The 21,298-nt window shown below is 36.1% G+C and overlaps 1 protein-coding gene across 2 annotated transcripts in view; it reads left to right on the forward strand.

Annotated features, from left to right (window-relative positions):
* NUBPL (NUBP iron-sulfur cluster assembly factor, mitochondrial) overlaps positions 1 to 21,298 on the forward strand; it is an 87,503-nt gene that overhangs the window by 18,185 nt on the left and 48,020 nt on the right. For both annotated transcript variants that reach the window (XM_031593792.2, XM_031593793.2), the window contains exons 5-6: positions 11,869 to 11,908; positions 11,996 to 12,086. In XM_031593792.2, the coding sequence (XP_031449652.1) occupies positions 11,869 to 11,908; positions 11,996 to 12,086 (131 nt within the window). The remainder of the gene's footprint in view (positions 1 to 11,868; positions 11,909 to 11,995; positions 12,087 to 21,298) is intronic.

Raw genomic sequence — 21,298 nt, forward strand, 5'->3', positions numbered from 1 at the left:
TTATATTTACTCAATATTTACCCTGCTATTGTTTTAAAATGTGTATTTCTAACTAATCAGTATACATCTGTGGCTGTTGTAGTGGCTGTTCTGTATGTTCTCAGCTGGTAGAAAATGTGCAGAATGAAACAGTGCCAGTATAGAATCCTAGAATCATGGAGTTGCTCAGATTGCAAAAGACCTTCAAGATCATCGAGTCCAACCCCAACCTAACTATTTCCCCAAATCTTTAAAAGGTTGTTACAGTGTGTGGAGTTAGCCTCTGAAAATGTAAGTGTGGCAAATTTAGTATTACTGTTTGTATTCTAATGCTTCTACCCTTTATTCTCTAGAAAGAGGTAGTAATGTTACAGATATGCTGCAGGTGAACTAGGAAATGCATGCTTGTACAGGCAACTGTCAATTTGAGTACTTTTTACATTAAAGTACATAGCTTACAAATACAGACATTATTTAGATACTTTCTTGCAGAGAAAGAGAGTTGGTTTTATTTATTTGGCTTATGTTTCAATTTTTGACAGTAAAGGCTAATTGTGTTGTGTAATAAATAAATAGCTGAACCTTCTCATGTATTACTGAGTTTGATTCCTTATTTTTAATGGGAAGAATACTGAAGTATTCTTATGCTCTCCTGTAATTTGTGCCCAGGGCAAAAATACACTTAATCTTGTATTTTATTAATTAACTCCACATTCTGTGGAATTTTTTCACTCAGAGGGTGCTGACACACTGGAACAGGTCGCCCAGAGAGATTGTGGATGCCCCATCGCTGAAGGCATTCAAGACCAGGCTGGATGTGGCTCTGGGCAGCCTGGTCTAGTGGTTGGCAACCCTGCATGTAGTGGGGGAGGTTGAAACTAGATGATCTCTGAGGTCTTTTTCAACCCAGGCTATTCTATGATTCTATGAAATTGAAATTTATCTTACGAGCCACAAACGAGGAGGAAGTTGCCCAATCTATTTATTATGGTCATACCATTTAATTTGCTAAGAATACAAGGACTTCAGTTAAGGATTCATGCAGATACTGTGACAGCTCAGTGCTGTGATATGTAAATATTAGTGACTAGGGATGCTTTGAGGATACAGTTGAAAATTAACGGTAGACTTTTATCTAAGCATATTCTGTGTGTTGTGAAAAAACAAGGCATTTAGTGTAGTAGAAATTAGAGGATTTCCCTGAGCTGAAATTGTCACTGTTGTCTTGTAAACATGTTTTGATAGCGAAGATATATTCTTTCTGCCTTTGTATGGAACGTACAAGTAAATACTACTAGGACCTTTAACAGAAATTGGACTTGTGTCTTTCAAAAGCAGGACATGTAACACATCTCTACTGAGAAAATGGTGTAACAATTCAGTGTGAATGATGGCAGGGTAGAATTTGTTTTTCAGAAGTTCTGTTAAGTTTCTTTGGAGTTTAACTCCTGAGTTGATGCAGCTGTAGAGTAGCAATAAAAGGGCTGACATGAAGATGGTTGGGTTGTGATAATAGGAAATACCATGATGCAGGGAATTTTCATAGTGAGTTTCAAGGATTTCATTATTTTAGTGACAATAATAGGATACAGTTGCAAAAAAGTAGCAACTGTAGGCATGTGTGTGTTTATATTTTTATATATATATAATGTATATTTGTATACATACATACATGTAGGTACAGATATCAAAGGGGTCATATTTTTCTGTAATGAAGTTTAGCCTTACCTTCCAGTTTCTTACTACATTTTCAAAAATAAAACAAACTCTAAATGTGTATTGATTTATACAGTAACTGAGCAAAGCCAGGCAGTTGTTAAAGACGGGCATTACTTATGTATGCTTAATGATCAATAAGTCAATTAAAGACATTTTTAATAGCACAGCAGTCAAAAATTATGTTCAAGGACTATTGCTGTCTTCAGCATGAGGCTTGGACATGAAAACGGGTAGCAGCATCCTTTATTACTGGATACATACAGTAATCCTACAAGGGTCTGGTCACTTTTTTACTTGGATTTCTAAGTTCTTCCTCATGCATAGCAGTGAAAAAGAGATTGGGATTGCTTGGTACTGTACAGAAGAAATCTGTGCAGCAATTATTGCTCTTGAATTGAGAATAATTATTCTGATATCATAATAAAGTTTTCAAAATGAATTAGGTGTTCTTAGTAAGGAGAGTCTGCATAAAGGGAGATACTCAGCTGAATCTTGCAAGCTTTAGTATGTTGGAAAGCCTGCTAATGTTTAATAGAGTATCATTCAAAATACTTTAAATGATTAATAAGTTTGTGACTGAATTTAATTAGCTGATGGAGGATAATTTAACTATGGAATAAATACTAACATCAGCTACAATATATCAACATTTCTAACACAAATAGCAAAAGCATTACTTAAACTTTTTGCTCAAATGATTTACTTAAAGCTGTTTTCTGACTTAGTAGGCTGCAGAAATTCAGGGTTTTTTTTTTTTTTTTGGTTTCCATTTAAACTACTTTGCAAAAAGCAAAATCTATTAAATGGCTGAAATGATGTTGCCCTTTCACCAGATAACTGTAACATTCTTTCACTTAATTTAAATGATTATGAAGGTTTTAGTGGGCTTTCTTATTTATGACAGTTGAATGCTTTCTTAATATTTCAAAACTTTGTTGCCATTTTGTGATGCCTTCAGTGCCCTTTTTATTTCTTTATAAAATAATAACATTGAAAAGATCACTAGTAGATCTGTTCTTACTCTTTGGAATTAAAGAGTAGTTTCTGAGAGAAGCCAGCACCATGTGTATCCCAGCCCTACTGACGTTAATATTGCAAGAGCTATAGAAATGACATTACTGATAAAAGTATAAAATAAAACATGGATACTTGGCTTCCCCGCCAACTAGGATACATTGCTAGTACAGACAGCATGTCTGCAGCCCTTCAGTTTAATAGCAGATTCTGTAATATACAAAAATAGGGATTTTAAAATACAATTTCTTGTGACTTTCATAAAGATGTCTACATGAAATAGCTCTATGAAGGATTTTGGGAATCCATTAAAGAAAATGTTACATTGATATTTTGGTTGTTCATGTAACTATGAAGTTTCCTGGTCATATCTGAAGGTTTAATTTTAAAGATAGGACTTGTATTAATCAACAGAGATGTCTTTATCATGCTTCACCGGTAAAACAGCATCATGATTAATTCAAATAAAAACTAAATTTGATTCTCTCAATGTCATATTTTTTACTGCTACTGCCTCTTGATTTGTAAACAAGTGGTTTTTAAATTGCCTGTAGTTCAGTGTTACATGTTGATTATTCTTTTCTTCAAATATTCTGAACTGAAATGTGGCATTTTGCTTTGATGTCTTACCACAGCTTATCTAGATAACTGGAACAGTTCTGTATCACTTTCACTTTTTGGGCCACACAGTCCTGTCTTTGAAGATCTCCTTGAGTTTATCAGACCCTCCTTGAGTTTATCAGAGAACTCTCTTAAAGTGATACATTTATTTTCTTTGATCAACATCCCCACCCCCAAATGTTTGTTTGCTTTTTAAACTTTATTTTTCACTTCAACAGTCTGACCTCAATGATTTTGATGCCTGCTAGCTGTCATTAGTCTAGAAAGCCTAATGTGCCTTTTTAACTTGTTCTCCTTTAGTTTCCAGAAAAATTTGCTGTTTGCACTGTCTGTATTCACGGTATCTAGTTGGACACTAAGCAGACACGTCTGCACCACTAAGACTATCTGTGTTGATTTCATTATAGAAAAGAGTCAGCAGCAGTCAGTGACATTGCTGATTGAAAATCCCTGCACTGATGAGAAGACTGCTTCGAGGTGGTTGTCTTTTCTTATTAGCCTGAAGGGCCATCTTACGTTCTCTGGCAAGCATGTGTTGAGAATAGGCTGTAAAGGTTAAGCAAAAAGTGTAAGCTCTGGCATGGTATGAAAACCTCTTTCATTGTATGAGAGGCAAACTTGAGTAGCTGTTGCAGTAAAAACAAAAATGTTGGAAAATATAGCAATACTAAAGAAGTATTTTGTACCTGCGATAAACAAAATAATTTTAACTGAAAACAACTGTATTCACAGATTTATTCACAGGAAGCAGGTTTTCTTAGGAGCATTGTAAGCAGTTCTGCAGTTGCTCATGTCAAAGTGGCTGGCAGTGCTTCGGGCTTTTATTTTTTTTGTTCTTGTTTCTTATTAAGGACTGATAACTAAAATTACGGGTGTTATAGGTAAGCAGGTATTTTGAAAATCTGTTTCAAAGTATCTTGAAGAGGAAGTAATAATTCAGAATGTTACAATTAGTTGTGTTTCTATTTTGGAGTTTTTTTCATATGTGATGAGAGTAGTACTTGGGGGAGAGGAGATATGTATGGCAATTATGGAGTGAAAGAGTCAGAAACTTGTTGAGGATGGATATGGAAAAAATATGGAAAAAAGCCTTTTTATATACAGTGAAGATTTCCATTGTTGCTAAACCTCTTAGTTTTTGTTGTTTCTGTCTTCTAGGTGGATTATATGCTTGGCAAACAAAACCTGAGCTTCTCATGACAATTTTACCTGGTTAATCATTTCATTAGATATCTTGCAATCATATCTAGATAGTAATTATATGATATTGTTTTGAATCTGTGGTCTTGAAACACTCAAGAGTGCTGGTCTAGTTTGTATAGATAGTAGCCAGCTCTGCAAGGAATTATTTATTGGTATTTTATCTGCTGCTTAAAAAAAGAAAAAAGTATGCAAGAGTATGCAAGAGTAGGCAAAAAACCTCTGGACAGTTATTAAAATTTTATTCTGTTTTAGATAAATTCATACAAGTGACCAAAGATGACTACAATATAAAAAACATATAGTAATTAAGCATTTTACCAAGCCAGTCTTTCTCAATAAGTAGCAAATCAAATTTTATGACATAATATTGAAATAGAAATTACTGACACATTGCAACTAAAAGAAAATACATTTCATGGACTTGAAAGCAGAATATATTGGTCTTTATATTATAAATCCTGCAGAGCAGTAGTTATAAATATTTTGATATGGATTATGGCTCATTATATTATAAGGTTTACTTTTCAAGATATAAATGGTTTGTCTGGTTCAACCAACTTTTAGACATACTGGAAGCAAATTGCAAAATGATCTATTATAATACAATGATAAATACACATTCAATTGTGTGTATATATGTACACAAAAGAATTTTCTTATAGTACACTAAACACATTTACCTGTTGTCTTATTTCAGAGGAGTAAGTGCATCTCTGTTTTCTGCTACATGTATAATTAAAAAACTGGTACTAATTCTGAACCTTCTCAGAATATTAATCTAATTTCACTTGCATGCTTTCTCTGATTTTCTCTTTGTGTTCTCCATCCTTCCTACCTCTTCTCCACAGTACTACTGAGTGCATGTTCAGGAGTAAGAATGAAGCAGTATACATAAAAATAAGAGAAAAAGTATTTTCATCCTTTCCCTATAGTGACAAAATCTATAAGTGACATTGAAAGTTTATAAGCTAGCATCTCTTTAGTTGAAAGTCATAGTCTTGTAAAGCATATTGAGCTTCATTTTACAAATGGTGAAATAAGAATAAAATTTCAAAACAATGTATAGAGCTGTTTCATGAGAAATGGAAAATGCTGAGAACACTTTTTTTCCTCCATGAAGAGCCAACAAGTCTACTATAGTTTTCATTTGTCATTAGCATTCAGGTGCTTCAATGTTGTTAAAGCTGCATACAATACTTGCAACAGTTTTTTCTTCCTCTTATTTTCACCTACATTCTTCTTTTTATTGTAGTATATAGGCTATATGTAGGGCTGATTAGACTCAAATGTGTTGAATTCCATTGCTTTGCTATGAAAACAATGGCAGTCCCTGCTTAACTGGAAAGTTTTTTGAATCTACGTTTTGAATTGAAGGTAATGAGCAGGGGATGTCTGTCTCCTGTGTTCATGGTTCTCCCTGTTTTGATTTACTGTTGTCTTGTGCTATGTGGCTGTCTTGGACATGCACTCTTTAGCAGAACTAAAGCAGAGCTACTGATAACATGAGTCTACCAAGTTTGTTGTGTTTTGTGTCAGGACAGAAACCTCGTAACTGTGCAGTGTGTTAATCCACTTCATTTACCACAGATATCAGGAACTTAAGGAATCCCCTCCAATTTGTCTAAGACAGCTCCTGAGCCACAAAAAACCCCAGCTTTTTTGGTTCCATGAAGCCTTGAGAATTCTTCAAAATGTGGATTATTTTAGTGATTGTAAGAAGGATGTTTGTGGTTGAAGGCAATGGAAACATTTAAAACTAGTCCTGTGCCTTTAGTCCTAACTTAAAAACTCAAGGATGCCTTAAAATGTAATAAACTCATGACTAAATCACTGAGTTTTTTTACTTTTGCCAGACTTGCTTTTGAAGTATACTCTTCCAGCAATCAATTAGGTCTCTTGCTTTTAGGTAGAACTGATGCCATAGCTGCAAAGCAGCCCTGTTAATGAAAATGCTTTCACAGAGCTTTGTTGCCTCTACAATCTGCTAGGAGGAAAAAAGCTGTGAAAACCTTCTCAGGTAATGGGATTGGTAGACTGACAAAATATAAGAAGGAATTCTTATGGAAAAAGCTACTATTCTATATGCATTTGTCTCTTTAAAAAATTGAGTTATTTTCTGAGCACGAGTAATGTTCTTTCACTATCTTTAGTTGTTTGCTTTGGTTGAAGTATTTGTGATGTCTCCATGGTCAGATAACACTGTTAGTGCAGAGCATAATGGGAAATTTCATCCCTCCTTCAAGCTTAAAATACAAATTGTAGTACCTTTAGGGCAATCCTGCAAATAAATTTATAAGACAGTGTGAAATCCATCTTAAAGTCTCAATTAGTCAGTTGTTTGCCCTAGAGTATTCTGGGCTTCTGGCATAAGCAGTTAAAGTAATTGGGTTTTTAAAATTTCTGATTTTGACTTGTACTTTGGTGTCAGCATCCCACCCTTTCCGTTGGAGGTAGGTTGGGCTCTCTTTTACTGCAGAATGCCCTTGGGCCCAGCTGTAGTTTCTGGGTCTGTTTGCCTCCATCACCTTCCCTCTGTTTTGCTTTCCCATCTCTTAACACCGTGAGTGAAACTAAATCGCCTTTAAGCAGAAAATTGGCACTGTTTAAAACGTGTTCAAATATGGTTTCTGTTTTCAAGCTGTCCACTCAGTATGTTTTGCTCTCCACTGCATATCTAGCTCCTGAAGGCATGTGGAGTCATGGGAGACATTTATATGTGTACAAGGGGACCTTTATACAAGAAGAGTACCTAGTACGTTTTTTCCCTTCCTGTCTTGTAGTCACTTTTCTCACCGCTTAGGGATGGTTATTTTCTATGAACCTACTGAAGACATTTATTTGGTGTTCTTGATTGATAGAAATCTTTGTTCAACCTCGTAATGATTGCAGCCTTCATGTCCTTACCTGGAACCCGGATTCTCCTGTTAAAAATTATTGACCTTGGGTGCTGACTTACAGAAGATACTGGACATAACTTACCTAAACTTACACAGTAATTTTCATATGGCTGTTGCTACTTGCTGTGATGTGATAAACGGAAAGTTTTGTTAAGTTGGAGGCCTAACTTAGATTGGTGGAATGTTCTGTAATCACCGTAGCATGAAATTGTACACAACCGAAAAACAGATGATGCAAGAAGTTTTTGAGATTTTACAAGTGACCATGCTGAAAATATGTTTAGCTTGTCTGTATGTATGGCACATTAATTAAGTTTGTCTTATATGATTTTGTTTAATGTAGTGGGCTTCATAGGCTATTCTGCACTGTTTGTTTACTCTCCGACTAGCATGGTGGCAAGGTGTTTTCTTGTGCCATATGTCTTCTGTGTTTCAGGCAGAGATGTGGTGAGATTTGAGGAGGTGGAAGAGAGCAATTTGTTGTGAAAACCTTAGCTAATGCTGAGCTATACAAACAGCAGCAGATCCTTTTATTTAAACTATGAAGCTTGTGAAAATTCTGATAAATGTATGCAGAGGAGTTACTGTGTGATTTTGTTTAAATAGAATACTATGAAAGATGAAGGAGTGCTTAGAGTTATGCGATACTTAGAAATATACTTTTAAATACACTTTTAAAGCTGCTGTTCTGGATCTTAAATATGGGGTGATAAAATACAATTCAGAGACTTGTGCAACAGGCTGTAGTGTGATTTTTTTTTTTCTATGTTTTTTTCCTATTGAATATTGTTTATGCCTAAGTTTGCTGGTTTTATTTTAGTTCTTTCAGGTTTCAATGGAAAATATGTTGTTTTAACATAGTAAAATTTAACTATCAGTTGTCGTTATGCTTTCTAGCATTGAAGGTAAGCAGAGCTGTGGCTCTCTTCTCTCAGTCCTTGGAGGAACGCAGTACGGTTCTCCAAGTCTGCGGGATTCTGCAGTCATTGGCAACACTAACAGCTTCACAGTCTGTGTCTGGATTCTCTCATCTGTAAAATAAGATAGTGCCTTCCTACATGGATGTTGTAGAAATAGCATCCATATAATAAGCTACATTTACTTTTCTTCAGCAAAGTGATGGCTCTTAATGGGGTGTAGTGTAACATCACAATCTTCTGGAATAATGGCCTTTACATACATGATAAGACTGAATGTAAGCTTTTGCTTGCTTTAATGTTTCAATCTGCAGACATCTGAAAACTGAGCCAATGTCTCTTCCTATGGAATTTATAGCTCTATACTTACTTTGTATTGCACTAACCTATGGATGCCATTGAACAGCTATGTCAGACATCCCGGAGAATAAGCTCTGTTATTCCTGGAGAATAAGCTCTCTGGGGTAGTTCTGTTACTTTCTTAGGCTAGTCAGAAAGTAAGTAAACTGCAAAGTTTGGTTTTCTGGAAAAATACAAAACCAAAGATGCACGTTTTATGAAGCGTGGAAGATCCTTTCCAAGGATTTGAACATCATTCAGTATCATTCTTCCCTAAGTAAGTAACAATCCAGTCTTCAGGCTGGTCCCTGAACACTTTACAGCAGCACAGCAGATCGCTGATCAAACTTGCATGTTTGCCTTTTCCAATTCCCTATTTGTGTTCTAACAGAAAAGGCATTTTACTGATATTCTGTTGATGCTGTTTTGATCTTACTGCTCTGTGGGAAAGCACAGAACTCTTTATTTAGGGCTGCCAAACTTGCTTAGAATTTGCAAATGAGGAAACTGATATCAACATGGATGGTATAGCGTGGCTCTTTCTGTTACGATTTGAAGAAATCAGATTTATTGTTTGTTTTCTTGATTTCTGAAGCTGTATGGTAGACATCTGATAACAGAGAAGGAAGTGTTAACTATGCTCTGAAATAAACAGGAAATAGAGATGTTCCTGAGTTCTCATTTAGCTTAATCTTCTCAACATGTTATGCTTTAGAAAGTCTTTATGAGACCCAGGGTGATAGAGGAAGAATGCCTGTTGTGTTTGATGAGATGAGGGTGATTACCAGAGCCCGCTGAAGCACTTTAGGTTTGAGATAGTCTCAAGAATGCTTTTTAGCAGTAGGAAAACTGTAGGGTGCTTTATGGATTTTGTACTACTTTGAGAGTATGCAGCATGTTATAGCCAGAATATACAGCAGGTTAGGAATTGTTCTTGTGCAGCATATGAACTTGATTAAACCTTGCATCTCTGAGCAGTTTATAGTCATAGTTGTTAACCAAGGAGCTAAGCTGGAGTGTTTATAAAATGAAGCTCTGCTGTTGAGGGGTAAACAGTGCACCCATTCTAGTAAAAGAGACCCTCCTTGGCAGCAGGTCAGCATAGTGTGCCTGCAGCAACTCTCCTGTAATGCACTGAGGGAAATGAGAAGTACGTGCATCTGTTGCATAAGGTTCACGTGTCTTATGTGGGTTCTGTACAGAGGTAGTTGACGTTGAGATGTTAGTCTCAGATATTGATATTGTATTGATGTACCTTAGAGCACCTGGGTTGAACTGAAAAGTTGCATGATATTTTGATGAACTTTCTCAATGTTCTTAGGCTTTCTGCATCATTTCGTTCTTATTTTTCAGTTCCTTATCCTCACATGCTGAGCAGTTAAGAATTGGCCTCCTTTTTTTCTTCATAGTTTTCTCTTTTTCATAGTAAAAATGAAACAGACCTTGATGCTGCAATGATGCATGCTGTTACAGGTGCTTCACATTCTTTTTTTAAAAAACTTTTCATAGGTAAATATGAAAGTAGTATTTTTTTTCCCTCAGTACTGTCAGCAGAGTTATAGCTTTTGGCAGTATGTGTGTTGTTTACAAAGACAACAAAGCAGTGCCTAGAGGTGAATCTAGGCTGAAGTTCAAATGTCATCAACCTCTTCATAGCAAAGCCATCTTGCTGCAGGGGAAAGAAGTAAGCCTGATGACTAGAATTGTGATACAGTATAATGCCACCAAAACTGAGCCCTGATTAAAATCTGAATGGAGCTTCCGAGATGAACTTAGCTTGTTCAGGGAATCAGTCCAAACCCATCTCTTTTCCTTTAACAGCTTTGTACTTTCTTGAATGCAGTTGTCATGGAAGTGATTTGCTTAGTTTTCTGTTTTGTTCTTTTTGATTTGTAAACCAAAACAGAGTGAGTCCAAAAACTGTGTGGAATTTATTTTTAGCCATATTTCTACGATTTATCCAATTACATGGCTCAAATGCCTGTTTACTTGATTGCTTGAAAGCTTTCATCTGTATATTTTATTTCAGCTGTTTAATTTGAGTGCTCTTGGATGTTATTTTGTCTGAATTTTGGAGTTCAGCTTTGAATGCACCAAATTATATTCACATTGTCCTTATTTTATTAGATAAATGTTTTTACTTTAGTTGCATCAGAGGTTGCAGATGTTGTAATATATCTTTATGACTTAAAGTGGTCTTGCTGTTTTCTGCTGGTTCCTGCCTGTACGTGCTCTTAAAATAAAGTGGTGAGGTGAGGCTCAAATATAATTCTTTTGGTTCTTTTGTATGCATGTGCCATTTTGAGGAAAATTGTGAACTTGGATGATGGAGTCTAGAAAAAGAGTTTATGGCTTTGGGGGGATTTTTTTTTTTTTTGAGTGCATTCATGTTATCATATTGTTGATTTGCTTACTTATTGCTGCCTCATCCCTTTGTCAGTGAAGCAATTGCAGTATTTTGCCTCTTTTTTTTTTTTCTTTCTTGAGTCTAGAAAGCATAGGGAGGAGTGTGGAGTATGGCACGGGCATTACCTTTGCAATGTCCAAATAAGCATTTTATATATTTACGAAAATTTATGTAAGTCCTGAGGATTTTCTTTGCACTGTTATCAGCATGCAGTCTAGAGGTACCTTTAGTTTGTAGCTGTCATCTGGTGTTCTTGAGCAGAATTAATTCTCTGAAAAGCTGATGTGTGATCCTGTGATTCGTGAGGTAAACTAATAGCACAATTAAAAATAGTAAACACAAAGCATTGTAGGACTTGGACTTTCTTTGTTACAAGTGATTTGGCAGTTACCTAGGTACTGGAGAAGTTGAAGTCTTTGTCTCTGTGGAAGGTATGAATGGAGGTTTTGTATCTGCAAAAGAAGCCTACGTTTCAGCAGCACCGAGTGACACTATTTTATGGACAAATACATTGTTTCTCTGGCGAGACCTGAATGACACCAGTAAAATGTTGCAGCCTAAGAAAATGTTGGCCTAAGATCTCGGGTAGAATAGGTAATGGAAATGGCTATAAAAGTATGGAAGGAATGAGGGGAAGAGTAGATAAATTCTGTTGATAGAGAAAGAAAATCTGCTCTTAAAAGGAAAAAAAAACAAACACAAAACTAAGTTTACTTCTTTAAAACAGAGCAAAAAACACCTTCCCAAAAAAATTTGTTTGCTTTTGTTTTAGAAAATCTAATGAGGCCCCTTAAGAACTATGGAATCGCATGGTGAGCATGTTTTAATTCAAATCAAGCTTCTTGACAGATATACTTAATATTGTGCTGGAAGGTTACATTTTTGCTTTATTGTTTCAGCATGTCTATGGGCTTCTTGATAGAAGAGACTGCCCCAGTTGTGTGGAGAGGGCTTATGGTCATGTCAGCTGTTGAGAAATTGCTGAGACAGGTAAGGGTTTATTTGTGTTTCAGACTAATCGGTTAATTTAAAATGCATCTAATATGTAAATGTTCATAACATCTTTTTTTATTGGTGGTGAGCATTTTTGTATCTTGGTCTTTTGTGTGAACTTGTTTTATTGACAGGCTTCTGAAAAAGTGTTCTGTGCACTAAGGATTTATTTTGCAGTGTCAGTTGCTTAACTGAAAGGTTTTCACTAGAAAACCAAACAGCACAGATCTTCTTGTGAACACTTGACCAGAGCTCCATTTACAGTTCTGCTTACTTAATGAAAGTTTAATAACAGACAAACTACAAGCAATACACATTTTGAAAAAACTATTCCTGGAGGTTATCTCACGTGAGCTAGTAAGATCAGTAGTATGGTGCTTATATAATGTTGTTAGTGGCCCTTGGATTTGCAGTTTTCTAGGCCCTTTTGAACTAATACTTGTAAAACAAATTGAAAAAAACAACTGGGGTATTCTTTTACTTTGCATTTCAGGTATTTATTATGACTTAGACAACTTCCTCTTCTGTTTAGTTGCTTTATAACTGAAGAGTTCCTCTTCAGGTAAGAGGGGAAGTTGATACTTATTGTGTTTACCCATTCCCCTTACATAAAGCTGTATTTGATCAATGAATTACCCGATTTTTTTAAGAGTTTTCCTGTATTTTTCTTTAAAATGCTTTGAAGGTGTCTAAAGGATTAAATGTATAGGTATCTGTACTTATCTGTAACTATTCCTTTATGCACTTGTTTATTCAACATCACTAAGAATTCTTGGATGGCATTTGACATATGACAGGTACATGAAAAAATTGTGTACGATCTGTATGTAATGCAGGTAGATTGTTGGTTATTAAATTCCCTGGCATATGGAAGCAGGGTGGTTTTCTTTTTTCTTGACATACAACTGAAAAAATACATTAAGTTTTTGTGTTTGGACTTTGAAGCGACCCATTATATTTTGTAGCTGATATCTGTTCTAGAGATTTAATGTATACAGCTTAGAGATCATTTGGTTTTCTGTATATATTCTGTGGATGCTTCCAAACTTTATGCTGCCTTAATGACTAGAAAAGTAGTGCTTTTTTTTTTCTTTTTCTGTAGCCTGTTTCCAGTTTTACTAAATTCTCCTCTGCTTCTAACACAGACTTCAGAATGGGGAAGTTGGTGGTCCTGCATTTCACAGGGGGGTTGGAGATTCATGATCCTTGAGGTCCCTTCCAGCCCTGGCCATTCTGTGATTCTGTGACAAATGTTGTCCTAGTCTGCAGTGTGAGCACTCCAAAACTTAAGGAAGAAATCCTTTGGCTAGACTTGGCATTTAAAGCTAAGGGACATCCGTGCCATTAGCTGTGGAAGGCTGTTCTGCCCTCTTCATGTGTCATATTGCATTGGCCAGACTTGCACGGAAGCACAGAGCCTAAAACCTCAAAGACATAGCTCAAGTTAGCACCTGCTGTATTCGTGTTCTCAACCCTGGGAGACTGTGCATGCACTACAATACTACTACAATCAGTGCTATCCCCAGATGGGAGCATGTGCCAGCAGCCCAGTAGAGAGTGTGGATGACGCCATGCATTGAGCTCATAGGCTCCCTAGGAGCTGGGGAAGCAGATGCACACTGCTAACGCAGGGTACCTTAATGTTCAGGGCATCAGTGATTTTCCTGACAGTGGAACCTCACTTCTGAAAGAGGAGGGCTGAAGAACTATTTAATCTCTTGTTTGTGGGGAAGAGAATTTTTTTTGGTTTACTGAAATTTTTTAAACTACAGTTCTGAATTCTTTTCTGTGAAGATACCATTAAGGCCCAGGCACAGAAGTTTTAATAGCTCTCCATTGTTATCTGTTGGAGAGGTTTTTTTTTTCTATTTAGCATATACTTCAGAAGCTGCCTCCTCATTTGCATAGGTCCCCTTCAGCACTCATTCCTTTACTGGGACTGTCCTGACTCAGTACTGTTGTCTTGGTGTATTTGTTATAGAGGTGAATTCTAAGTTCAGTAAATATACTGATGTAACTTCTCATTTGAGAGTTACCTGAAGTTTGTACTTGAACAGTAATGTTGCTGAGGAGCTCTGAAGTAAGCATCAAGTTGACAGCTGAGAAAAGAAAGGGGGGAGGCTAGCAAAACTTGTACTCTTCTTTGAACTGCTGTTGCTGCAAGAATTTTAAATGGTCATTACCACTGTTCCTTACAGTTTGTATTGAAAGTTTTCTAGCACCATTTCCGTTTGTGTCTGTGAACATCTTGACAGATCAATAGCAAGGGAGCAAATAGAAGAGAATAGGCATAATCCTGAAGTGACCCAAGAATTACAAGATTGGCTGCTGTACATTATAAGGTATACTGTGGCAGTTGTTGGCTAAGTAGTCTTGCAGAGGGGAAGTGGTGCTGCAGTTGGCTGCTAATTTAATAGTTGCTATAGTTGTAGCAGAAATACAAGTGAAAGGGAATCTTGTTTAGAGTGTAAAGGATATCAGCTGTTGTTTTCTCCCACCATGACAGATATGAAATAACAGTTCATCAGGTCAAAATACAAGCATGGAATTAAAAAAAAAAAAATCAAGATAAGTTGGAAAAAAAAAAGGGAAGACTGCAGGTATAAATGAAGTGCATATTTCAGCATGAAGTGCTTATGTATATTTGTCACATTAGTAAAGTTGAGTCACTACCTACTTATCTCCTGCCTCTTGCTGTAAGCTGTAGGGCTGGTTTCAGCAGACAGAGAAGTGGATTGCCCAGAAGTAATTGGGATGTGATGCATTCCTATGTGGAAATAGGATTTGAACTCAGTGATCCTTATGGGTCCCTTCCAACCTAGGGCATTCTGTGATTCTCTGATGTGGATTATGGATGTCAGCAGTTCTGTTAAGTGGAAACAGTTCCCTTGTAGTGAACCCAGAGAAGCTGCATTCTTTTCGAGGCAGGGGTCTCTGGTTGATTAACAACAGAATTTCTTACTCTGACATATTACTGTAACTTATGTTTTTGCAGACTATTCAAATCTTACATGGCAGTACTCTTCTATTTGTTCCTTGTTGTGCTCCTCTAGAGCAGCAAGAACATCTTGGGCATTGGCAGCATCTTTGGCATAGTATAGTTTCAAGCTAAGATCTCAGCACTGCTAAGATTACTGGTAGATGTAAAGGTTCCTTATGTGCTTCTGAAGAGAATGAACTCATTTTCCCAGAAAGACAATGAAGCTTCTCCTGCAGTGGCTCAGTTGAAAATGAAAAGTCATTAAAATACATTTCCTATTATCTAATTTTATTTCCTCTGTCTCTTCCTTGCTCCTTCTTTTAGCAACATTGTAATGCCTCTGTTTAATAGAATGTATGTATTGAATGAAAATGAAATGAACTTTCACTGGGAGGAATATAATTGGAAAAGAAAGAACACAGGGAAGTTAGCAGAAATGATGTAAGCCTTTCAACACAGAGCATTTGCACATGAATGAAAGAAAATGGTGCCTTGCACTTAAAAGCGTGGACCAACTTCATCCCCTGTAGATAGATGCTGAAAGAACATATGAGAATACAAAAATGATTTTATTAGAGAAACCCAAAGCTGACTAGGCTGTATTCCTAAGATTCAGTCTTGTCCTTAAAAAAACACAAACAAAAAACCCTTTAACTCTGTTTATGTGGCTATTACAATTGTACAGTTTGGTTAGACATGGAAGTTCTTTGTGCCACTTTACTTTTGGAGCTGGTCTCTGCTAAGAGAAGAGTTGATTTGAAACAACACTTAACAGAAGTAATGGTGGTAACGTTTGTATGGAAGTGTGTGTACATAAATGCAAGTGGAACTTTTTTTATAGCATAATTCTGTAATGCTTAGTTAACGTACAAAATAACTGTAGAGTATCACGATCGGAAGAAGAGGAGATGCAAACAAATTGCTTAATATTTCAAGAGGGAAATTATTGGACTGTAGGTTGTAGGGTCTGGGGTATTTTAAGAGCCTCCATGAGAAAGTTACCATAAAGGCAACAACACAGAGAATGGAACCCTGAAAATGTAAATTTAAATGTTTCAGGATTAGATTAAGTTTCAGAATATTCTTGGCAAGCAAAAACTATAGCAGCTATACTGTAAGGGATTTTTGATCATTGCGCCTGTATTTGTCCATCTACATAGAGGTGATTATAGTAATGGAATTACAGGCTATTTCTTTTTTGACATATTATGTGCAGTTGCTACTCTTTGAGAAGTGTGTATCTACTAGTTTCTCCTTTGAACCATTTAACTCTGAGAGTTAATCCGTATATGGATTCAGGGACAATTTTTTTCTTAAGTGTAACTTATTTTAGGTATGGCTAATACTGCACTCGAGAAGGTAAGAAAAATAGATAAGATATTGAGAGCAAATGTATTTGTACCTGGTAAAAACATTTACTGTTGTACCGTGCGTGCTCTGTCAGTAGAACATTCAGTATATGGTGTCTTTATATGTTAGTCTGATCTCATTTACCTTCTGTGTTTATAAACGGACGTATTAAATCTCGTAAATCTTTAATATATGTTTTCACTGTTTTGTACCATCATGTTTATCTCTGTTTATTAAAACAGTGTTGAGTAGCTAGGGGAAGAGGTTCTAAATTAGAAGTGATATGAAAGCAATATATTACAAGAACACTAAAAGGCAGGTGAATATTACATGCTGAACTGTCTGATTGATTAGTATGGTTTGCTAAAATTTGTCCTTTGGTTTCTGAGTTTGTGTATTTTCTTTTGCAGTATTTTTGGGACTGTGGAGACTTGTGTATAAATATGGTGTTCAGTGCAGTAGTGAGTTACTGCTTCGTAAAAATAAATATGGAAATAGACTATTATTTACAACTTCCGAGTAAATTTAAGCTTCTTCCTTTTATAGTTTTTCATATTTATTACACATTTATTATATTGAGCATAATAGATTTTGTGTTCCAGGTTTTCAAAGTATGTGTATATATCCATGATATAAAAATCTGTTAGCCATCCAAACTTCTTAGCTCTTAATTTAGATGTAAATGTGTCCCTGGCATTCACCACAATTGATAATCATCAGAGTCTAAATGTCTTTTGTAGGTATGTGCATAGTTGCTTAACTTCTGATGGTGCATGCTACTTTACTTGTATCTTCTTCTGCAAAGAACCATCAAAATGATAAGGGGGATGAAAGATGTAATGAGTGAAGTCACTGAGAAAATTGGATCTGTTTGATTTTTGAGAAGGTTAAAGGGAGATCTGAACTGCTGTCTTCAACTGCCTAATGGATATGTACAGAAAAGAGGGGGTTAGATGCTTCCTGAATGTGCACAGTGATAGCACAAAGGTAATGAACACAAATTGCGCTATTTAGTATGATTTATTATTATGTAACAGTGAAAGCAATCATATATCTAAAAAGCTTGCCCAGAGTAACTGTAGATTCTCTCTTTCGGAAGATATTCAGAACTCAAGCTGGACAAGATTCTGAGTAACCTGCTCTAAGTTCTGCTTTGTGTGGAAGGATGAACTGGATGACTTCCTCATGTCTTTTCCAACCTAAATTGTTCTGTGATTAATTCTAATATAGGCATCCAACTTCTTACTGAGTAATTGAATGTAACTTTTTAAAGGCTGCAGCTCAGAGAGGAGAAAATGGCTAGGTCTTTTAATGAGAAGATTGCTGGCTAAATTGTTCAGTCAAAACCTTTAGAAGGTGTCTCTCTCATGTAAGTGCCCTAATCATGAAGCTAGACAGTCATTGCTCAAATAAATATATAATTAAGTCTTTCAGTCATATGAGCAAGTTCTACAATAATGAGTGAGAACTTATTTTCCTCTGTAGCTCTTCCAGTAATTTGGCCACTTGAGAGGCACAGCATCAGAAGGAAGAGACAAAAACTAAATGAAGTCAAATTATCTTTTGAATGAGCATTCTAAATACGACATGCTAATTAAATATATATATATCCTATCAAAACAGAAGGTGTGATAGAAGGACCTTGATGTAGAAGGACTTTAAAAATGAGTATACCTGGCTTGGCTGTCTTGATGAGCTCTCAGACATCTTAGAGTTGAGTAGCAACGCCATAAACAAGGTAGTGCTATAAAGACCAGTGTAGTTTACAGCCAGTATGCAGTATAGACTTTGTGAGAGTCTGAGGGTATGCAGAACCCTAGGTTGATAATGGTGATGATTATTTTAATCCTGTCATCTACACTGCACATACAAATTTGAAGCTAGCAACAAAAGATGTGAAAATATGAAGTTAAACATATAGATTAAATGTTGTGTCTTAAGGTTTCAGAAGAAAGGTTGAAGAAAGGTAAGCAGGAATGAAGTTGGTAATGGACTATGGAGCAGGGCAAGCCATGGATTTGAAAGATAGCAAATGTTTAAGTATGAATGGGAATTCTCATTCCTTATTTTGAACTTTTTTTCAGTAAAGATATTATACCCTTAATGCCAGTCTCCCACTCTATTGTTTTGGGATTTTTTTTTACTTTTTTCCCCAGTGATAAGGAATTCTTTTCTTTCCAGCAGCTGTAAGCTAGATGAAACAGGGATGTGTGTATTGCTGTATTGAATGCTGCAGTGCCTGAAAGGTGTGCAGGAATAGAGTCAAGTCAAATAAAGCCTGAGAGCTAGATCTGCTCCACACCTGGGATGGTGGGAATGCACCTCAGCAACGCATACCCAGCATTGCCGAGAGGTTATTTTCCCCTCCTAGAGATACCTTCAGACTCTTAGCCAGTGCTTTAAAAGAACAGGTACTAGATCACAGAATCACAGAATCACAGATGTGGATTAGCTGGGTAGCAAAAACAGGTTTTCTTTATTAACCTTCAGATGTATGACTTGTGGGATTTGACATAAAGTTCCAGTTTTACTGTTTAATCACTTATTGATAATTATCAATGGGGCTTGCTGAAAGATGGAATTATTAGTGGTGTGGGAGGGAAAAAAAAAAAAAGCTGTATTTCATCAGTATAAAATTACTGCAAGTGAATGGGTGGATGAGGGACTGGTGATCTAGGATTCAGCAGAGAATGACAAGTCTTGGATTGGGAGGGAGGCAACAATAACAAGTTGATGGCTTTGAATTTTTTTTTTTTTTTTTTTGCAGCTATATTTTGTGTGAATTGAAAAGATCCCCAGAATAGCAGTCTGAGTCAATGATGAAAATTATTCTTATTGTAAACGTAAAGACCAATTGGAGGGGGGGGGGGGGAACCTAACACTGCAGCTAAGGAAAAGCAGGAAGATTTTTTTGAATCTCGTTTTTAACACTTATTGGTTTAGGGGGGACACTCTGTCAAGTGATTTCCCTTGAAGGCATTTAACTTACATTGTGCTGCCAGTAGATTGTAGAGATAAGAAAATGAAGAAATACTGTACTGGGAAATCACAGCAAAAGTGATCAGAAAGTTGAATAGTGATCAGTATTTTATCATATTTTTGCATTTCAATATATTAACAATCCATCTTTGCTTGTCTTTTTATCAACAAAATAGATGTACCCAAAGTGTTTATGCTAAATGCAGAATATTAGTTTTTTCTTCCTTATTTTTTGCAGTGTTTTAGATTTTTTTGCTAATTTCAACACTGAATTGTTTTGCAATGTCCATGTACTTATCCAATATGCAAGTAATGGAAAACTGAAAGTCTGTAGTAGGATATTTACAGTTTACATTTCAGAAAACTAAACAAAGCTGTGTTTACATAATAAACTGCAAAGATGTGTCTGTACTTTGCAGTGCATAATTTTAAAATATGGTAGTCTCACCAGGTGTCACTATATTGAAAAAAAAGTCAGCATTTTAACAATCTTAACATTATATTTTGTGCTTTATTTTTCTATTGAGTTGTCTTAGCCTGAGTTCAGTATAAAATTTATTAGTGCAGGCTAAAGTCTTCTAGGGGGGGAAAGCTGAGATATCAGGGTTCTTTAGAACATAGAAACAGTTGCATCTTGAGGGAGTCAGGATGCTTTTCTGTTTATATTTTTATGATCCAAAGTGCAAAAATTAAAAGATCCAGACACTTAATCATTGTACATAGTATCCTTGATACTTTGTATTTGCTTTACTTAGGTCAGTATTTACCTTTGAGAAAGGGGACAAAACTCAGTAATAATGCTGGTTATGTTTTGCAGCAAGATATGCTGTGAGAAGCTCCTAAGACTGCGCTTCATGGGCTTGTATGTCCAACCAGCAGGTGACAGAAAGCAATCCAATGCTTGTGAGGTTTTTCTTTAAAGAAAGATTTAAATCTTCCATGAGCTTTCATTTAAAAGGAGGGAAGGTTAAGAGACATGCCTTATTTCATCACTAAATTTAAGGAATCTTTTTCATGGACAAGATAAGATGATTCTCTTACACCTTATAAAAGAGTTTGTTTATTGACAAAAGAAAGTCTATCCTGATTTTTGTTACGTTTCTTTTGCGCAGCCTAAAGGAAAAATAAGCAAATTTCTTCCCAAGCCAGTGGGCTTGAAACTAAGCTTTAGTTAGTAGTGTTGATGTTTAGAAAAGCCAGGAATTATTTCTGTAGTCAGTGCTAATTTGCAAAAATACTAATGATCACTATGCAAGCCCTTGTCTGTTTGTAGAGAACTGCCTAAACCAGTTCGAGCCAGTATATATATATTGCAAGGGAAATGATTGTACTTTCTGGAGATGAGAAGCTAAGCATTAAATTCAGGAAACATCTTGGAGATTGAAAGTTCCTTCTGTCTATCCCAGGCCCTCCATGTGCCTTGTGAAGTTGCAGCATTCCTGTTGTCACACCTTTGTGATGCATTCCTGAATATTTGGGGAGAGGTATGATTGAATGAATGTAGACTTGATTCTTTTGTTTCCAACTGAAGCTACAAAACCTGTTTTGTTGCCTTTCTTCCCTTAATGAAGTAAATAAGATTCATATAGATGCCTGTTGGTTTTTTGGCTTGTGTTAGCAGCTGATATGAAAAAGGATTATAGTCACTGAAAGAAGTCAACAATTGTAAAAAGAAATGAAAGGAAGGCCAGAAGAAAACAAAAACATTAGCCAGCAACTTACTGCAGAACTGGAAGCATTTGCAGTAAGTGTATTTTAACTGCTTTTGAGGATTAAAGAAAAAAAGAAAGAAAGAAAAAAAAAAGCTTAACAAGTAAGTGAGAATGTATTTACAGCAAACATTTCTTGGCCTGGTTCCTCAGCTGTCATGGTTATGACTGTGCGGCTACTGCTGTGGGAA

This window comes from Phasianus colchicus, chromosome 5 (assembly GCF_987193195.1).
Source record: "Phasianus colchicus chromosome 5, bPhaCol1.hap1.1, whole genome shotgun sequence".
In the NCBI taxonomy this organism is placed as follows: Eukaryota; Metazoa; Chordata; class Aves; order Galliformes; family Phasianidae; genus Phasianus; species Phasianus colchicus.